This window comes from Argopecten irradians, chromosome 15 (assembly GCF_041381155.1).
Source record: "Argopecten irradians isolate NY chromosome 15, Ai_NY, whole genome shotgun sequence".
NCBI lineage: Eukaryota > Metazoa > Mollusca > Bivalvia > Pectinida > Pectinidae > Argopecten > Argopecten irradians.
The window spans coordinates 23328230-23349499 of NC_091148.1; the positions used below are offsets into that span (position 1 = coordinate 23328230).

The window sequence follows — 21270 nt, forward strand, 5'->3', positions numbered from 1 at the left end:
CTCCAATCCACAGCGATTCAGAGGTTGAGAGCTAGTGGATGTAAGTCAGACACCTAAACCTCTAAGCCACCAGATTTCTATATTTGGCTTTGTCAGTCTGGAAGTGATTTCAAGTGGGTAGCTATATACACAGTCATTTCCTGTCATTATAACCAGGAAGTTTAGTTGTCAATAGAAAAACCACACTGGACAAGTTCCAGACGTCTATATAGGGTTACACATGATATAACAGACAAAGCATGTGTTTATTAGAGGCACAATATCTGTAACTTCCAGTTTTTTTGGTAATCACAATTATCATACATATAGAATGATTGAACATATTGCACCAATGACCTAGAATAAAGATGAATGATGTGTATTAGGACATCGTTCTATACTGATAACCCTATGATATCAAACAGTCAAATATTGTCTTATATATATATAGGATCTTACATGAGTGTTCATTTCAAATGAGATTTTATTTTTGCGAGCCTTGGAGAGCAAAAATTAAAACTCTGAGACAAGTTTCATAAAATCTCATATGAAATGAACACAAATTTAAGTTCCTTTTATCACATAACTACAAATACCTACATAACAAGGAAATTCACTTCAAAATGTATTCCGAAAATCCAGCAGAGAACGCCTATTTTCCAGCCGTCCTCGTAATCCTGACGCCACATCATTTTTTCTAACGTCATTTTATTGTTTCTGTCTGACGTCACAATGAATTTCCAGCCAATGAAAATCACTCCAGGTCATATCACACTAGTGACATATGCAAAAATATAACATGGACGATATCACTGGATATCAGGCGGATTATGTGATAAAAACATAACAGCCATCTTGAAACAGCCGCATTTGCAAAACTGACAATTACTGAAGTGTTTCGTAGGCTTACACATTCTTCTACGGCGGATAACAGTTTTTTTTCTCTGTTTTTTTTCCATGCAAAGTTGATCAGGTCACATAATATTTTCCAGAAATTGAGACTTTCCATGAATTTCTTTGCTTCATTTTGGTTTGTATTCATTGTTGGCCAAATTAAATTATTATTTTTTTCTCGAAACTTCATAGTTGGTCTCAGTAACAACTTACCTGGCTTAAGTCAACATTTTATACAGAGAGAATGTGGTAGAATTTTCTTATTTATTTTTTTGATTACAAAAAAAACAAAATGAAAAGTTACGCAAGTTGGCCGGACCTTTAATGAATAGTAAACATGTCACAGGGAGAACGAGAGAAACGTACATGCATATGACACTTATCTGTTAGATCACTTTAAAATCTTAAAGCCATTATATGAATGAGTGAGTACATAGCATGAGTGTGGAATATATATATATTAAAAGAATACAATAAAGATCTTATGGTTGTTTGTAAAAAATCAAAAGACAACATTTATCAAATGATGAACACTGGATTCGACCAAATGAGCACCCATAATGATGAATATATATACACTGTTCGAAAGATATGAATTTGAAGTTTAAATGTAGGTGTGAAAGTGAAACATATGTTTAGATATTATATTGATGAACTGATAAAGAATAATATTACAATTACAAAAACAAAAAAGACTTTAACACTTTCTGACTTGTGTGACCACCTGTCTATTAATACTTCAAACTACTTTCTCTATTATTTTTTTTTGGTTAAGTATGGAAGACCTGAATATACAATGTAAATGCTTGGAATAAATGGAAAAACTTTCAATTAATGAGTTATTTTATTCAACGTCCAACCATGTAACTTTGAATGATTCCAATAGAACACTCCCAAATACAGCAAACCCACCTTAGAGACCACCTGCTTATATAATCTAATATAAACCACTTTCTTAGGATCCTAAATGGCCGTTTATAACACAATTTTGACCTGTGTATAAAGACCACCTGGCTATAGAGACCACTTTCCTTTGACCTTTGGACGATTTTAATAGACAGGTTTGACTGAGTGAAGTGGATTTGACTAAATAAACACCCATAGCGCCTAAAAAATTGAATAAGAGGCGCTTAATAGAAACAAATTTGGACTTCATTGTAAGCTATAAATCAATTTGCAGAAGAAATCAGTAAGGAAACCAACATGGTTTTCATATTTTCAATCTGCATTTCATTTGAAGTAAGTGAAGCCTAAAAGGAGGGAGGGGTCCTTATAGGGATGGGGCGCGTATTGGGTTGAATACGGTACGTGCACTATCCTTACCCTGGGTGCTGATTGAGTTACATACATTACATGTATACATAGGATATGTACGTATATCTGTGGAATCCAATATATTACACCTATATGTATCATACATCAAATAAGTTATAGATCAATATATTCCACGAGGATGAAATTCCTGTGAGATGACCAATGGCCGTACTCAGATGACCATGGTAATTTCCTGGTCACTGACACCGTGTGGGTATACAGGTACCACTGGTCAGCATCTAATCTTTTAACGTCGAAGGTGTATTGGCAGGTGGTCGCCATGGAAACACAAAATGTCCATAATACCAGCACAAAGCAGTATTAATATATGACTCTTCTGCCTTTTTCATGAAAGATTTTTGAGTTGAGGATGAGAAAAGGAAATAAATACAGTTATCTTAAATATAAAATATTTTTCTGTGTAGCTGTTAGAACAGGCTCTAAGACTTATATAACTGTAATATCTAATTGTTTTTAGAGAAAACACACCATTTTAAATAAATGATTCCGGGACTTGTCAGTGATGTTTTGTCTATAAATTCTGTATCTTCTTCTCATAGAGCAGCAAACTCCTGTGGTCTATTTCATAAAACTTGGAAATGTGAACTTAATAAGTCAGCGTTTATCTCTGTCTGCTTAAGATCCTTTTTAGATTCTATTAGGAAATGGCATGAATGTACATCTTAATAGCTATTATATGCAACAAGCCAATAAAATATCATAATACAAATTGTTAATACATATTGCCATCAGTGAATTCGAAAGGATGTATGATTTTGGACGATTAAACGCTTCCTTCCAGAACTCATCGGTGATATTTTGTATTTCTATGTGACTGTCAGTAAAAGGATACATGATTTTGGGACAATTAAACGTTTCCTCCAGGACTCGTCAGTGATATTTTATCTTCCTTTAGGACTCGTTACAGATCAATACAAGTACCATGGACATTGATGATGTAAGGCAGGCAAACCAACTTGTTTATTATGACAATATGATATTTGATATATACAGATTATTGCTGTTTCTGGCCTAGGGAATCAATGGCATTTATATCACTATGAATGCAATAGGACATAACGATCAGAGTTATGCATTGAGGACCACAGCAAGTCTATATATAAGACCACAGAAGGAAACATTAACATTATAAAACAATTTGTCTCAGGAAAATCATATTTAATGTTATCTATCAAGAAGATATAAGAAGCATGTTGGTCTGAAACCATTTGCTCAAATTAAACATCAGAATCAATACGCGCATGGAACACAAATAAATGGTAATTTCTGAACATTTTCTTCAGATTGGAAAATATACTGTTTATGTAATGATACCGTATAGTCGGCTATTTTCGGGGGGATGATATTTTTGCGATTTCGAGCCACATTGCTATGATCATGAAAATTTGATCAGCGAAATAATGATAAATTGTTGAATGATTTCTACTCTTAAATCCATATTATGAAAATTTAAAATCGCTAACATACAATTTTCTCGTTTTTAGATCAAGACGTGAAAAATTGGTCCGCAAAAATAACTGGCTTTACAGTTGCACTATCAGTGAAATTCTGCTTGTCTCAGCAGTTACGTATAGATTTATTTTTTTCTATGTTTCTATATGTACATGTTTTATATGTTATAAAACACTGATTTGGCACAAGTTCATTTTTATTTTGTATCTATTTATTCCCTTAAAGAATATACATTGTATAGAGATATGATTCTATTGTCTGTTACTGAGGTCTACAGAAACATCCCAATTACCGAGTGCCAGATGTCTCAGTGGCTGGTACATATAAGGATTGAATCTTGCTTTGGTCGATTTCATGGGGTGATGAATTGAGTTCCTCTTGAAACAACTTGAATGAACAACCCTAATGCTGGCACTGCAAAATGACAGTTCATGTAAATGTTGTTAAAAATGTAGAAATCTGTCTGTGATATTTTTTCTTTTTAAACAACCATTGTTTATATCTTGGACAATTTAAGTAGGAAATAGGTCCATAATATTTTCTTGAGCAAAGACCGATGTTAACCTACCTAAGTTTAAGAGCAAATGAAACAGGATTTATTAAGTAGTTTTTATTTCAGTCTAACCTGTAAAAACCTGTATAATCCAAAAACCTGGCTAAACTGGCCAAATATGCTGGTCCCTGGCCTGAAGTGACATCTGTTTTAGATAAGTACACGTGTACTCCTTTTTCCTTGTTCTTGGTGTTATCAGTTTAACGTCCTATTAACAACCAGGGTCATTTAAGGACGCGCCTGATTTGCAGGTGGAAGAAAACTGGAGTACTGGAGAAAAAAACACCTACCAGCGGTCAGTATCTGGCAACTGTCCCACATGGCAATCGAACCTGCATCCCAGAGGTGGAGGGCTTGTGGTAATACAGATGTATGTTGGATATCTTAACCACTTAGCCAGCACAGTGTGAAAATGGCAAATAATATAACCTTGGAATGACACCTGACTTGGACAAGTTACATCCCCCCCCCCTTCCCCAAAAAACAAAAAATCCAAAAAACGTAGGAAATCATTTTTACTGTTGGCGTTAATATTGAATCATAAAAATGTTGGAAAACAATCACATGGTTTCTTATCTTGATCCCCCAGTATAAGATAAATAGTACAAGGTGATTGTACAGTAATGATCCTATTCATCTGTTAACAGAGCATCACCCCTTCACAAAACAAGAGGCCCAGAGGGCCTGTATAGCTCACCTGGTTTTTTGTTAGTAATTATCACAAGACTCTGACAATTAGAAAAATAAACAAAATTGACTCCCAAAGTTGAATTTTGAATCACAACCATACAATGATGCTATTGATACCATACAAATATGATATCCAATACATAGGTTCAGAGACAAAGTAATTTATATGAAAATAGTAGCCTAATTGACCTTTTTGACCTCGCATCTATTACCGTTTAAAGCCCCGGGGGTCAGCCCTATCATTTGTACAATTTCAAATCCCAACCCTATAAGGATGCTACCATTGCATTATAAGTGCTCTTCCATTCTTAGTTGCAGAGAAGAAGTCGTTTATATGGAAATAGCTAAATTGACCCCTTTTGACCCCACCCTTCAGGCCCCCGGGGGGTCAGCCCCATCATTTGTACAATTTTGAATCCCCACCCTATAAGGATGCTACCATTGCATTATGGGTGCTATACCATGCTTAATTTCAGAGAAAAAGTCGTTTATATGGAAATAGCCAAATTGGCCCCTTTTGACCCCGCCCCTCAGGCCCCGGGGGGTCAGCCCCATTATTTGTACAATTTTGAATCCCCACCCTATAAGGATGCTACCATTGCATTATGGGTGCTATCCCATGCTTGGTTTCAGAGAAGAAGTCGTTTATATGGAAATAGCCAAACTGACCCCTTTTGACCCCGCCCCTCAGGCCCCCCGGGGGTCAGCCCCATCATTTGTACAATTTTGAATCCCCACCCTATAACGATACTACAATTGCATTATGAGTGCTATCTCATGCTTAGTTTCAGAGAAGAAGTCGTTTATATGGAAATAGCCAAATTGACCCAATTTGACCCCGCTCCTCAGGCCCCCGGGGGGTCAGCCCCATCATTTGTACAATTTTGAATCCCCACCCTATAAGGATGCTACCATTGCATTATGGGTGCTATCCCATGCTTGGTTTCAGAAAAGAAGTCGTTTATATGGAAATAGCCAAATTGACCCCTTTTGACCCCGCCCCTCAGGCCCCCAGGGGGGTCAGCCCCATCATTTGTACAATTTTGAATCCCCACCCAATAAGGATGCTACCATTGCATTATGGGTGCTATCCCATGCTTGGTTTCAGAAAAGAAGTCGTTTATATGGAAATAGCCAAATTGACCCCTTTTGGCCCCGCCCCTCAGGCCCCCGGGGGTCAGCCCCATCATTTGTACAATTTTCAGTAAGTAGCCCATAAGGATGCTACCAGTCAAATTTTGTTGAAATCCGACCAGCGGTTATGGAGAAGAAGTCGATTGTTGACGGACGTCGGACGCCGGACGCCGGACGCTGCAGTATCCCATAAGCTCACCTCGGTCCTTTGGACCAGGTGAGCTAACAATACACACACAATTAACCCTCTCAACATGGCCACAAGAGTTTAATACATGTATATTGCATGCTCTTACAGTCTGGATAAAGGTAAAGTTTTTTTATTCCTTGAATTAGTATCTAAAATTATTTCTGAATATGTAATTTAACAAACTTTCTCTAAACACCTTTCTAGACAATATATATACATCCACAGTCAAACCTGTCTATAAAGACCACCTAAGTGGTCTCTATCACCAAGTGGTCTTTGTACACAGGTATCATTTTTGTTACAAATGACCATTTGGGACCTGTAGGAAGCGGCTGTGATAGGCATGTTTTTATACAGAGACTTTCCTGTTGTATGTAATATTTTTCAAAGACAAATTTTGCTGCCAATTTCAGGTCAAAATCTTCTCAGTTATTTGTTCACTTTTAATCAAGTATCACATAATGCAATAATTCATTCACCCCTGGAACTTCATAATGGACTGGTCCAGTCTTTGATTTAGAAGAGCCTAAATATGTTGTCAGGGGTGAATGGATTAATGAACAGGGTTTACAAAGTTGGAAGGGATTGATCCCCTTAGGTAACTGGAATGGATTTACAGAAAAAAAGTCCTTTTTATTTTCTATGCTTCATAAGGATCGATCAGGATATGGGGACAGCGTAAATACAACCCCTGAATGACTAATATGTACTGTACAGTATAAACACTTGCACATCAATCAAGTCATTCATCAACATGTACATGTAGATATTACTTATGTACTCATAGGTTCTGATATCAATTACACAGTAATCATTTATCACCAAATACATAAATAAGTAGATCACCGGCCACCTATCTACAGTCTAAGAGATCGGAGGTCCAACCCCGTCTGGTCACTACATTAATTAAAATAATTGATTTCAATATTGGGCATAGACGGTATGGATGACAGTCCATGCATCTGCCTTAATAGGATTCCAAAGAAATCAGTGCTCAATCGACTGAGCCAAAGAAACATTCTGGTACAACCTTTACCTGGCTTCCTTTGATAGTTACGACCACTTCTACTATTTTCTTGAAATAATGGTAATCAGCAACAGATTTTCTTCAAGTTTGGTAACAAATTAATGATGCATTTGTCAAACAACATATGCAGAGTTAAGTCCCTTTCCTTTATAATTTTGTCAAGCTACAAAGTTGTATATATATTTACAGGTGTTAAACTAATACCAACAATCAATTGCCCATGATGTAAAAGTCCCTGTATACATGTACTTAAACTAATTTACAGACACAAGTCTTTATAAGTCGGAGTGTATTTATAGTAAAAATCTAAGTACCATTTTTGACCCAATAAGCCCTATAAATGCCCCTCCTCTTTGAGGCCTCAATTCAATTGCCCGAGGATAGGACCAAAACTATCAAATCTGTATGGGTTTGCAAGAACATTATCTTATTAAGCCCCTTTTGATTTTTTCATTTTCTTAAACGTCCTGGACATTTATTGAGTAGAATATGGTACTTAAGATTTTTCTACATTGGGCCAAATATGAAGAACTGACATATCTAGAGTTACAGAATTCAGAATGTCTGCAATGTGCGTAATACATACTTGACAATATAATATAGGCCTCTTAACATTTGAAGTACTTAGTACATACCGTACTCCATCCAATGAGCGCCAAGGACATATAAAATATTGAAAAGTAAATTAAAAGGTACTAATAAGACAAAATTTTTGCAAACCTATACAGTTTTGGTCATTACTTATGTCTCGGCAATTGAAATTGAGGTGTCAAAATAGGTAAGGGCATTTAATACATGTATAGGAACGTGGCGTTTGGTGTTTATTGGGTCGAATACGGTATTATGTTAATTTGTATTTGTAGAAAGATAATGCATTGCTTCTTGGAAAATAGTAAAATATTCTCTTTTTCACTTTATAGTTAATTAGATATATAATGCATTGCATCTCGGAAAATAGTAAAATATTCTCTTTTTCTTTTTATAGTTAATTATATTATATTAGATATATAATGCATTGCATCACGGAAAATAGTAAAATATTCTCTTTTTCACTTTATAGTTAATTAGATATATAATGCATTGCATCTCGGAAAATAGTAAAAATATTCTCTTTTTCACTTTATAGTTAATTAGATATATTATAATGCATTGCATCTCGGAAAATAGTAAAATATTCTCTTTTTCACTTTATAGTTGATTAGATATATAATGCATTGCATCTCGGAAAATAGTAAAATATTCTCTTTTTCTTTTTATAGTTAATTAGATATATAATGCATTGCATCACGGAAAATAGTAAAATATTCTCTTTTTCACTTTATAGTTGATTAGATATATAATGCATTGCATCACGGAAAATAGTAAAATATTCTCTTTTTCACTTTATAGTTTATTAGATATATAATGCATTGCATCTCGGAAAATAGTAAAATGTTCTTTTTTCACTTTATAGTTAATTAGATATATAATGCATTGCATCACGGAAAACAGTAAAATATTTTCTTTTTTCTCTTTATAATTACTTAAATTGGTTGAGCATTATTATTTCTTCACAGCATGTCATGTATACTGCTATATTTGTTTGGCAATCTGAGATGAAATGATTCTAGACATGAAACAGATTCCTCAAGCTCAGCAAACTATATATTTCATACACTTAAAATATTTAACTTCAATGTTCTGTACAAAGTACTCTGAATGAATGGAAAACCAAACATGACTCATGAGGATATATGTAGAATTGAAATGTATGACCAGACAAGTCAGATAAGTGTATGTGTGTTTTTCTATACATTTCTTTAGTATATACATGCAAGATTGAAAAGATGCAGGACCAGACAGCCAGACTGGGACTCAAACCCGGGATCCTCTGAACACTATAGTTATATTAAGTACACTATAGCTGGATTCTCTACTAATTGAGCTACCTGATCCAGAACTATTACACTATATATGCTAGTACTCTCCCTTCCCTTTTTCAGTCTTCACCCCAAAGATTCATCACACTACCAATTATCGAGTATCGAGGACTCTCCCCTTGTTAATCTGATCACCAATGCTGGAAACAGGGTTTGGATTATATATACAGGCAAGAAATACTCTGGAAGCAGAATTATACACAACAAGACCAGGTTATAGTCGTTAAATATGTGGTAGGATTGGACTGGGTCAACCATCATGTCAGTGACCAGGTATCTCATGATCAACGGTAGAGCATTTGGCAAGTGTTCAGTGAGTCCTGGGACCTCCAAACACTATCTAGTATATGATGCTCGGACAGATATGTTAATGCAACGTCAACTGATTATTACCCGATCTGTTATAGACAACATAATACCCCAACAATGTTAGAGGTATACCACAAAGTAACACTTATAAAATTACCTCTAAGTTTCACTTAATAAATGTTATCTGATAACAAATCTACAAACCTGTGGCCTTACATGTTAATTAAGAGAGCAATTATATAAATAGATAATAATATGATCAGAACTTGAAGTATGTGAGTAACATGACAAGAGTACTAGTACATGTATAGTGTTAGTAGTGCCGCATGGGGGAATCAAATAACCCCAGACTGACTGGTCTGTCACTCTATGGACTGAGCGAAGGGGAATTTCCAATAGCGCAAAATCGCGAATCTAGAAGACGACAGTATCACTACGTACAGATTGTACACAATTTACAACTAAAAACCTGTGGCACTTGTACTGTACATGTAATATATATGTATTAAATGGAGAATCCATGCATGCGATGTTTAATACAATTACATATCATTTGTTTAAATTGAAAGACTTACAGCGATGCAATATTGGTGATACAAATTCTCAGTATTATTCTTAAATCCTTGTCATTCATAAAAGTAAACAATCAAATATCTGAAATAGTTTGGAGTGAACTGTAAAAAATAAGTTTAAAGTATACAGGCCAAATTAAAATATATACTCAGTACATCAACAAATTTAAATCGCGATATTTCTACTTTAACACGGCTTACCTACATACAAAGGCATCACGATTTCACTGGTTTCGTTTGCAAGTTGAGTCATCGCGATCAAACAGTGAAAGGGATTCGAGACACACCTTCAAAGACTGCAAAAGGACGGATTTGGTCGGCTTTCCGTTAAATAAACATGACTAGTTGTTTTAACTTACCTTCAAATACAGTCAGTGATTTGATGTAGGCGATCCGATCTCTGAGTCTCGCCTGTTTACAAAAATATTCACACCAAACACTTCATCGTGTGTATCATTTAGAAACAGGAAGTAGAAATTGACACTCATTTTTACTCTCTAACCCAAATACAACAAGGGAGGTAACTCGCACAGAAAATCGAGCCTTAGTACAATGAAGTAATGTAAAAGCAAAGAAACTCTGTGGTGTGAGGCAAGGTCGAACTTTATTTAAAGAAACACAACAAACAAAAAAAATCAATATTCCATATATTAAAAAAACCCATAAGTTTTGGTCTAGATCTACATAAAGCAATCTGCTCAAGCATCAAATTGAAATAAGAAAAACAAGAGAATTTAAACAAAAACAAACAAATCGATAAAACATACACATCATAATAGGCCTATTGACTTCTTTGTCTTGATCACAAGTGAATCGAATGACCCAATCATTAATTGATTAAATAAGAATTATCTTTATTTTGTTGTTGTTTTACTGGTGTGTAAACTGCATTTTCTTTTTGTACAGAAATTTTTAATGACGCGCTTTTTGTGTAAAAAATGCAGTTTATCCAACAGTAAACAATGAAAAATGAAATTCAGCATATATGTTATAAGATGTAAGGTGAAGATTGGGTCGCCCTGTCGACAGCCTCTGTGTATATGATTTTAAAAACGTTGAAATAATATCCACTCTGATTATTTTTTTGATAAAATATGTTTTCCCATGCCATTATATCTATACCAGGACTAAATGATGATAATAATAAAAATAAACTCTTTTATAAAACTCAAAGAGACTGAATCAAAAGATCTTACAAAATCAACACACTAAACCAAAATCTATTCCTTGAACGGCTTTGTTGATTTTTTAAGATCTTTTGATTCTCAGACTCGTCTTCCATTAATACAAAATTAACCTATAAACGCCCAGTGAGAACACCAGTTCGATCTTCATCCATAATCGTATCTAATACAGTTCATATATAACGTGATATTGTTCTTGAAGCAATTTTATATTCATGGTGAGCAAATTAAGCTATATTGGTCTTCAGGTATGATAACTTGTCTTATGTTCCTTGGATATGCAAGTTATGATTCCGCAATGTTGAGAAATACAAAACCCACCATCCTCGAAACAAGAGGTGATAGATCTGATTCAATAACAAAAATACCCAATCGTTCAAAAACCCTTTTAAAACCCAATCTCCATTATCAACAACCAATTTTTGTTATTTTCCATATTTTTTTAAAGTTAATGTTAGCTGTTTCATTCATGCATTTTAAACGTTCATTTTTATTGAACTCCTGCCTGTGCGTATTTTATATTGAACTTTCACTTAGAATTTTTCTTAGAAAAATTATTGTTGTTTTTAATACTACGAATTTCAGACTAAGTTCTTCAAGCCAGTAAAACCTAATCAATCACGAAGCTCGAATTCTGTAATTTAAGTTTTGATATTGATATAAAAAGAACACAACAAAAGCAGCGATATTTCAATTTTATTATGCTTTCTTATTGTATACTTGTTAATTTTCACGAACCCTAGCTGTTTTCCGATATGTATTCACATACAAATATGTTTTTTTTTTCAAACAAAATATAATGTATAAAAACGTAAATGAAAAAAATGCCATTTACAAAGAATATATTAACACACATTGCATAATCATACACAATTTTATATTGCCAACTCACTTATGATTTTATAACCAAAACAAATATTAAAAAAAAGAAAGAAAAAAATTGAAAGAAACCTGTACAACAAATAATCCGATTATGCATGAATTATAGTAAATTTGCAACTTCATCTGGAGTATATCACTTGTTCAACCGTATCAATAAAATTCAACATGGATTGACACGACGCACAACACATTTTTACAATTCTTTACATTTGTATATAGATCTAAATGTGTGACTGAGTTATGTCTTCCACAAAGCATGCTTTGAAATAAAATCATATTTCGCCATGTTGGTGTCTGAACACGGTGAATACAGTTGTTTGTAACCGTTTGTATGAAATGAAATTTGGCAAGTATGGACATTGAGTGTCGGATTCCTTGATTCCAGTTTAGGAATCCGTGGTCTCAGAAATCCCTTTGGCAGCCAACTCTTCTTGTACACGTGTCAGATATTCTGGATCCGGATAGCCATATCTGTCAGAAATTATAACATAAATCGGTATGGAGTTATTTTTAAGTTGTGACGAGTTAAGTTTTTTTCTTAGAACCTACATAAAGAAATTATGTTGATTCAAGCAAGTTACAAATATAAATATACGAAACTTTCCGATACACAGGGTTTTGAAATATTGATAAACTTACGAACAATGAATACACTACCATATTGGCATTTGTATCAAGACTTGAAAATAAAAACAGACCACGCTATTTAAATACAAATGATATAAAATTACTAAGTTTAAATAACCAGAATTAGCTGTGGTGAAATATTTCATTTATCCAGAATTCCAGACGGCCTCATGTAAAAGCAGCTCTTTGACTACCGATACTTGAGATTTTTCATTCGCGAATCAGAAATATCTACGTTCGATCAGCGGAAACTTAGATGCTGTTGAAAAATACATATATTATGGTATTTCAACAATATCTAATTTTCCAATGCAGATCAAACGCAGAATGCATTCTTTTGATTCACGAATAAAAAATATAAATAACCGGTAGTAAAACAAAAGTCAAATTATTAACTAGACATTTCAACTAAAAGTCTTTCACATAACAACGCTAGTAATTTTGGCCATCTTCTAACAAAACCAACAACCATACACCGATTGAAAATGTTGTCTTTATTCTCATAGCCATCTAATACAAATTAAGCTGTGATACGATTTTAGCCTATTTGACTTAGAAATGAGAGGTCCAGGTCATTCATTGGAACCATTCGGTAGCCTTTGATTCCAGCATGCTACAGGCTCTTGTTAGGTCTATAGCCCTTCTATGTATTGACAGGCACTTGTTTACTCTATTTGACCCCTTTGACCTTTTCTGGACCCCGTATATCCTTGTTTTGTGATGGATATCGTTCTATGTGACCCATGTGACCTTAGGATTTACCTGTCTTTGTTTACTTAATTTGACCCCTGTGACCTTAGGTTTACCTTTTTTGTTTACAGTATTTGACCCCGTGACATTAGGATTTACCTTTCTGGACCCCGTATATCCTTGTTTTGTGATGGATATCGTTCTATGTGACCCATGTGACCTTAGGATTTACCTTTCTTTGTTTACTCTATTTGACCCCTGTGACCATAGGATTTACCTTTCTGGGCCCCCGTGTATCCTTGTTTTGTGATGGATATCGTTCCACGTGACCACGTCCTCTCGTCCCGTAGTCCGAGAACTTCCGATAGTAAATGTGACTCGCTGTTGGAAACTCTTCCGCAGTAAGCGATGAACCTTCTGACCTTCAGCATTGTCTGGTAAGAAGGCCTCCCGTCTGGCTCCCCTGTACGGCTTCCCCGGGTTTGGGTGTGCGTCCTTAAAACAATATCAGACAACATGGAGGTGGTAAAATTGTTGCTTTTCTTTACTTTGACTGCTGTGTCTTTTTATATCCATGAACATTTATGTTTTTAGACTTTGATAATACAGATCGTTATGATTTATGTCCCCGAACATCAATACTCAGTTGCATCTAAATGGTCTCAGTAATAATTTACAATATCCTTATCGTGACCAGATAACATGCAGGGAATCTATCACAGATTGGTCTATTTCCCAGTTTTCCAATATTCCAGAATCAACCACACGAACTCACGCTGCCAACCAAACTCGATACTACAGGGGTTATTATCACTGTCGTCATATCCACCCTGGATTATTATCATATCAAAATTAAAGGGTCCATGTGCGACAACAGATGGGACAGGTAGTTTGGTCCTTTGATATAAACCAAAAGTATTGTATAACAGTACACTGTGGTTGACTGACTGGGAGGCTTTGGAAGTTTGGTGTTGCCATTAATGTAATCTTCAAATGAAGTTTCTTCAGGCTTGTGATTGGTCAGTGTTTTCCTGAACTGCCTACTCCCTTCAGTTTTGCTATGATAAATTCTAGAGGTGGATCATCCTCGATACTCCAGGGGCTCCGACCATTTACGATCTCTACACCCCTGGACTATCTCATAGTAAAATTGAAGGCAGCTCAGCGAAAAGCATTTGACCAATCACAGGCCAGCAAAGATTTTCTCTGAGGACTTCAGAGAGAGCGACGCCTAACTTCAAAGCCACACAGTCAACCACAGTGTACCGTTATACGGCTCTTTTGATGTACACCAAATGACTAAATTACCTGTTCTATTGCCTCCAGTTTTACTATGAGATAGTCCAGGGGTGTAGAGATCGTAAGTGATCGGAACCCCTGGAGTATCGAGGATGGAGGTGGATATGACGATAGTTGTCGAGGATGGTCCAAACGTTCTCAATAGTCCTTATACAAACAAAGCTATTTTAACGTTAAACCGTGTAGAATGCGAATAAGAGTTAGTCCATATATCACCAGTTCTTACATCACGACAGGGGAAATCTTAACTAAGGATTGTTGATGCAAAATCTTTATTTTAGTAATGAAAATTAACCATATGCTTGGAAGTCGTATTCAGCATCGCAATTTAGTCTAAGTTGATTACCATTAGATTCGTGCAATGTACCGGGAACGCATAACAACGTCATAAGGACCACACTTACGTCTTGGATGCCATCAAAGAAGGAATACAATATCCGGATCAAGCCACACTCCTCAAACCCCGGTAAAGACTGCCTGTCGAACACCTCGAAAATGTACCCGTTAGGCTGGTGTCCTCGGACAGTTCCGTAGACAACGTTACACAGGGGACAGGACGGCTTGACGTCAAAGCTTTGCTGGATACACGACAGACAGAAAACATGGTGACATTTGTTTAACTCCACGCGTTCCTTCAGATCAATTGTTTCCATACATATTGGACAGTCCTTACTTGCGGATTCTGCTTTTGACATCTTCACCGAGTACTTTTCCATGAAAGATTTGTCTTTGTTTTTAATTCCATCATCACGTGTTTTCTTTTTTCCGGTTGTGACGTCAGACTTTCCCGTCATTTCCGGTTTGTGATGGAGTTTCATTTGTTTGATAGTCCTTTCGATGTCTCTAACAACTTTCTTGTTGGGATGGACGATGTAAATTGTCTGTAACCAAGGTTTATCTACTGGTGTCTTCGAGCTGTTACTGATCTGTGTACAAAGTAGGTCAATGATGAAGTCGGTCGGGGCACCAAATCTCCCTGTGGGGACCAAACAAATATTGTTATCGAAACAGTTTAGGCAATCTGATAAAAAAAATATCAAATTAAACTCTAAATAAAATTGGGATGTTTTGTCACAGACTGACTGCCATTTTTGCAAAATAACTGGTGAAATAATTGATTCTAGAATTTGCTTTGGAAAGTAAAAATTGTGAATTTGATTTAAATCAGGTTAGTGTAATACCGAAAAATTATCATACCTGTGCCAAATAGAGGGACAGCCATAGATGTGAATCCCATGCAGTTGGTTCGCATCACAAGTCTACTGATGAACATGCCGAATTGACGACACCAGGACTCTTGGTCCTCATCACCTAGTCTTGGAATGTTGACATGCGCAACGCTCTTACATTGCAAACCGCCAGCTCCGGGAGTGTAAATAAACTGCCATGTTCTCAGATCCCCAATCAGACTATTAGCTACCGATTTCTGTGCTACATAGGCTTTACCACCCTTCTGTTCTAGCTGTTTTGCCACCATGCCTAACCCTTGTAGTGATGCATCCTCACTAGAAACAATCACATCCACATCTAAATCTGACATCCCTCCTTCCACAGCTTTTACACACAGATTCCATGGAGGCTGTGTTGTCTTTGCGCTGCCTTGATTCCCTGTATTCCTAGATTCTTTAGTGACATCCCTAGGTACACCCTCCTTAATGTCTCCTGTCTTTGTTTGCTTCGTATCACTGGCTTTTTCTTCAGTGTTCTTCTCTTTAGACGCACTCGATTCACCTGAGTGAGAACTCTCCTGATTTCTTCCTTTAATGCTTTTATCGGTGATATTAGATGCGTCTATAACGCCATTTCCATTCGTCCCTTTATGTTTACGATGCCTTTCTCTAGCTGCTGAATTGTGTCTCACGGGTTTAGCTTCGCCATCTTCCTTTGCATTGACTTTAGATTTCGCAAGGTCAAATTCCCATACATTTTCTTTATTGTTTTCCTCAGGGTTTTTTGAAGCAGCAACAGCATCAGTTTCTTTCGGAACTATAGTTTCACGACCACTCGTCCCACCACCTCTGCTTTTTGTATTTCCTCCAATTGTGCTAGATTTCTCTTTGATGGCGATATCCTCAAGACCTGTACCTCCATGCCCAAGAACAGTTTTTCCTTTACATCTTGCTATATCCACATGATCGGGTTTGTCAGTCTCCTCTAATGTGTCTTCAATCTTTTTTCGGCAATTTTCTTTCAGTGTTTTGGAATTATTTTTCTGTCTTGCGTTAGATTCTTGTGTATTGGTTTCCTTTGCACGAGCATCCCACTGACTTCCCTTTTGCCTCTGTGAACCCTCTTTAAGTCTTGCTGCTGTGTCGGATTCTTGTGGATTAGTTTCCTTTCCACGAACATCCCGCTGACTTTCATGTAGCCTCAGTGAATCATGTTTAGGTGTTGCCCCTGCATCAGATCCTTGTGTCATGGTCTCCTTTCCATGAACACCTAATGTAGTTCCTTTTAGCCTTTTTGAGTCTTTGGATCTTGCCGCCTGCTCGGGTTGTTTTGCATCTTTCAGTTTATACTTTTCTCGAGTACATTCCACCCGTGATTGTTGCAAATCTTTGGATTTAATGTCACTTTCTTCCGATTCGCTAGTTTCTCGTTCAGGGCTACCATGTTGCATCTTGTCAGAATCACTACACGAGTCATCATCGTTGGCACTTTCGTTTTGGTTTGAATCGTTTGGTGTCTCTTTTATGCTTCTTTCTGCTGATACTTTTATCTTTTGAGCTTGTCTCCTACTATTCGGCATTCCCACTTTGTCATCTTCACCTTCCTCTGATTGTCCTATGTCATTTGTTCTGTCCCTTTTTTCATTTGCCTTTCTTTTCAATATTGTAAGGTATGAAGTTTTCTTCATACTGGTTTTGGCACCCATTCCTGACATAGTTGCAGTGAGAATTTTCTGTGAATAGATGGAAATAAATAGATAAAGAGGGATATTGGTTATCTTTATGAAAATTATCAAGAGTACCTTGACACGGAACCATAAACTGTACTCGAATCATATGTCTATAAATTTTGAATTACAAAAAATACAACGTAACGTATAGTATAGACCAAAGAGAAAATCGAAGAAAATGCGGAACACTATAATACTATCAAAACTACAAATTATAGGTTTTTTTTAAAAAAATAATCTCAACATAATTTATTGCCATACAAAATGTAGTATGCAAATGAACTGTGCATAAGTTATAACTAACTTATGAACGTTCTCCTCATAACAATTGACAATACATAGAATATTTAGACAAGGCTTTTTAAATTATAATTCGTGTAATGTCATTATTGTTTTATTAGAGAGAGGAGAGAGAAAGAGGGTATCAATATTTCAATATCCTGTTTACAATAAAAAACCAATTATATCATTATATATTCATAGTTCATTTATTATTACTGATACAACAATCCCAAACTTTTAATGCTGTTTTTAATTATCATCACATCCCGTGTTTTTCCCTTGCCATTCATTCTTTCGCATAGCAGTTGCTTCCTTGATCGACTCAAACCATGTTTGAAGTATGTTGTACTATTTCTTAAGTTTATATAGTTGACTCCCCCTCTTGGAATAAAAATCTAACTACAATAATTTCCTGTACATATATTTGGAAAGTAGTCGGATCCTTGTCTTCACTATTAGTAGAGGAATTGAAACTTGATATTTTCACATTTTACCTGTCATATGTTCTATAATACTGATATACCTTAAGTTCAATAGATTAATGAAAAAAATATATATGCAAATTTCAGTTATGGCAGATATAACTTTAAATATTCAATCAGGTGTAAATTATATTGCGAGCAATGAGGCCCGTAACACATTTACTGTGTCCATAACAACATTTACTGTGGCCATAATTTTTTTTACTGTGTCCATAGCAACATTAACTGTGTCCACAGCAACATTTACTGTGACCATAACAACATTTACTGTGACCATAACAACATTTACTGTGACCATAACAACATTTACTGTGACCATAACAACATTTACTGTGACCATAACAACATTTACTGTGTCCATAACAACATTTACTGTGAGCATAACAACATTTACTGTGACCATAACAACATTTACTGTGACCATAACAACATTTACTGTGACCATAACAACATTTACTGTGACCATAACAACATTTACTGTGACCATAACAACATTTACTGTATCCATAGCAACATTAACTGTGTCCATAGCAACATTTACTGAGGCTATAACAACATTTACTGTGTCCATAGCAACATTTACTGTGAGCATAGTAACATTTACTGTGTCCACAACAACATTAACTGTGTGCATAGCAACGTTTACTGTGACCATAGAAACATTTACTTCGGGCATAACAACATTTTCTGTGTCCATAACAGCATTTACTGTGTCCATAACAGCATTTACTGTGTCACAGGCTTTATTAATCAAGATAGTAACATATGGACAATGTATATATGTGTGGTACAAGGTTCCTTGCTCGTGACATTGACACCTAAGTGAACATTTACTTTTAACAGTGACTATATCTCCCCTTAAAGGATATAACCCTGATAATATTCATTTGTTTACCATGACAACATAGAAGCCGATATTTCGTATACGTTAATTGTTAAATATATCAATGTAATAATACAAGTCAGTATAACATACAATGAAATAATATCAAAACTCTCATATACCCACCTGGAACCAGGAAATCTGTTTGTTTCACCTAACGTAGGTCTACTTTCGGTTTAACAACAGTTGTATATGTGTGTTTTATAACTTCCTCTTTGCAGGCTTCTTTCGGTTTACCCGACATTTGTTTATGTGTATTTAAAACTACCGCTTTGCAGGCTTCTTTCGGTTTACCCGACAGTAGTATATAATTATGTATACTTTATAACTATTAGTACTTGTATAGGAACATGTGTACACGTATCTGCTGCAGGTCCAGGCAAGGATTATATACATTCCCGTGTAATTTATGGTAGTTTATCGGTATAGTGTCTATACTTTACAGTTGTACTGTATACCAACTTAACTTAAAGTGCGATTAGATTTCTCTGATTTTTGAGGAAAACTAAGATCGCGAAATTACAATAATAGAACAATAGATTGCGAAGTTGTTTACAAAAATAGAATAAAAGATCACGAAATTGTTTATTGCAACCATAGAATAATATATCGCGAAACTGTTTTCAATTATAGAATAATAGTCCGCGAAATTGTTTATTGCAACCATAGAATAATATATCGTGAACTTGTTTACAACAATAGAATAATAGATGACGAAACTGTTTACAACCATTGAATAAAAGGTCGCGAAACTGTGTACAACCATAGAATAATACATCGCGAAATTGTTTACAACCATAGAAAAATAGATTGCGAAATTGTTTACAATCATTGAATAAAAGGTCCACGAAATTGTTTACAATAATATAAATTATAGTCCGCGAAATTGTTTACAACCATAGAATAATTGATCGCGAAATTGTTTACAACCATAGAATAATAGATCGCGAAATTGTTTACAACCATAGAATAATATATCGCGAACTTGTTTACAACAATAGAATAATAGATAACGAAATTGTTTACAACCATATAATAATAGTTCGCGAAATATTTTACAACCATAGAATAATAGATCGCGAAACTGTTTTCAATTATAGAATAATAGTCCGCGAAATTGTTTACAACCAAAAAATAATATATCGCGGAATTTTTTCAATCATAAACTAATAAATCGCGAAATTTTTTACAACCATAGAATAATAGATCGCGAAATTGTTTACAATTATAGAAATTATAGTTCGGGAAATTGTTTACAACCATAGAATATTAGATAACGAAATTGTTTACATTCATAGAATAATAGATCGCGGAGTTGTTTTACAACCATAGAATAATAGATCGTGATATTGTTTACAACCATATGATAAAAGATAACGAAATTGTTTACATCCATAGAATAATAGATCGCGGAGTTGTTTTACAACCATAGAATAATAGAATCGTGATATTGTTTACAATCATAGAATAATAAATCGCGAGATTTTTTACAACCATAGAATAATAGATTGCGAAACTGTTTACAAACATATAATAATAGATTACGAAATTACATTTTAATTTAAATAAGATCATTTAGTGTGTGTTGATTCAATGGATGCCATATCAATTATATAGAATTAATAGATCGCGAAATTGTTTTACCAAGCATAGTAACTAATATAGGGTCTATCGCGGAATTTTTTACAACATAGATTAATACCTCGCGAAATTGATTTACAAACTGATAGAATAACATATACGCGAAATTGTATTAATATTAACCATAGAATAAAAGGGGATCGCCGAAATTGGTTACAACCATAGGAAAAAATAGATTTGCGAAAAATATGTTTTACAATCAATTGATAAAATAATAGACGACATTGAAATTTCCATGGCTTTTATACTCGACACAACTCCATACAACGTAAGCAATAATTGATTGCGAAATTGTTTACAACAATAGAATAATAGGACGCGAAATTGTTTCCAAACCATAGAATAAT

General features: G+C 35.1%; 2 protein-coding genes across 2 annotated transcripts in view; both read right to left on the reverse strand.

Moving 5' to 3' along the window:
* LOC138309510 (uncharacterized) overlaps positions 1 to 10589 on the reverse strand; it is a 34772-nt gene extending 24183 nt beyond the window's left edge. Inside the window, exon 1 of the mRNA XM_069250731.1 lies at positions 10414 to 10589. The gene's annotated coding sequence lies outside the window, so the exon portion shown is untranslated. The remainder of the gene's footprint in view (positions 1 to 10413) is intronic.
* Positions 10590 to 11909: 1320 nt separating this feature from the next.
* LOC138309006 (DNA ligase 1-like) lies at positions 11910 to 19513 on the reverse strand. Its single transcript, XM_069250096.1, has 5 exons — positions 19409 to 19513; positions 15934 to 17638; positions 15141 to 15712; positions 13715 to 13932; positions 11910 to 12591 (listed from the first exon to the last, which is right to left on the reverse strand). The coding sequence occupies exons 2-5, from the start codon at positions 17618 to 17620 to the stop codon at positions 12507 to 12509; spliced, it is 2562 nt and encodes an 853-aa protein (XP_069106197.1). The 5' UTR covers positions 17621 to 17638; positions 19409 to 19513; the 3' UTR covers positions 11910 to 12506.
* Positions 19514 to 21270: the final 1757 nt, after the last annotated feature.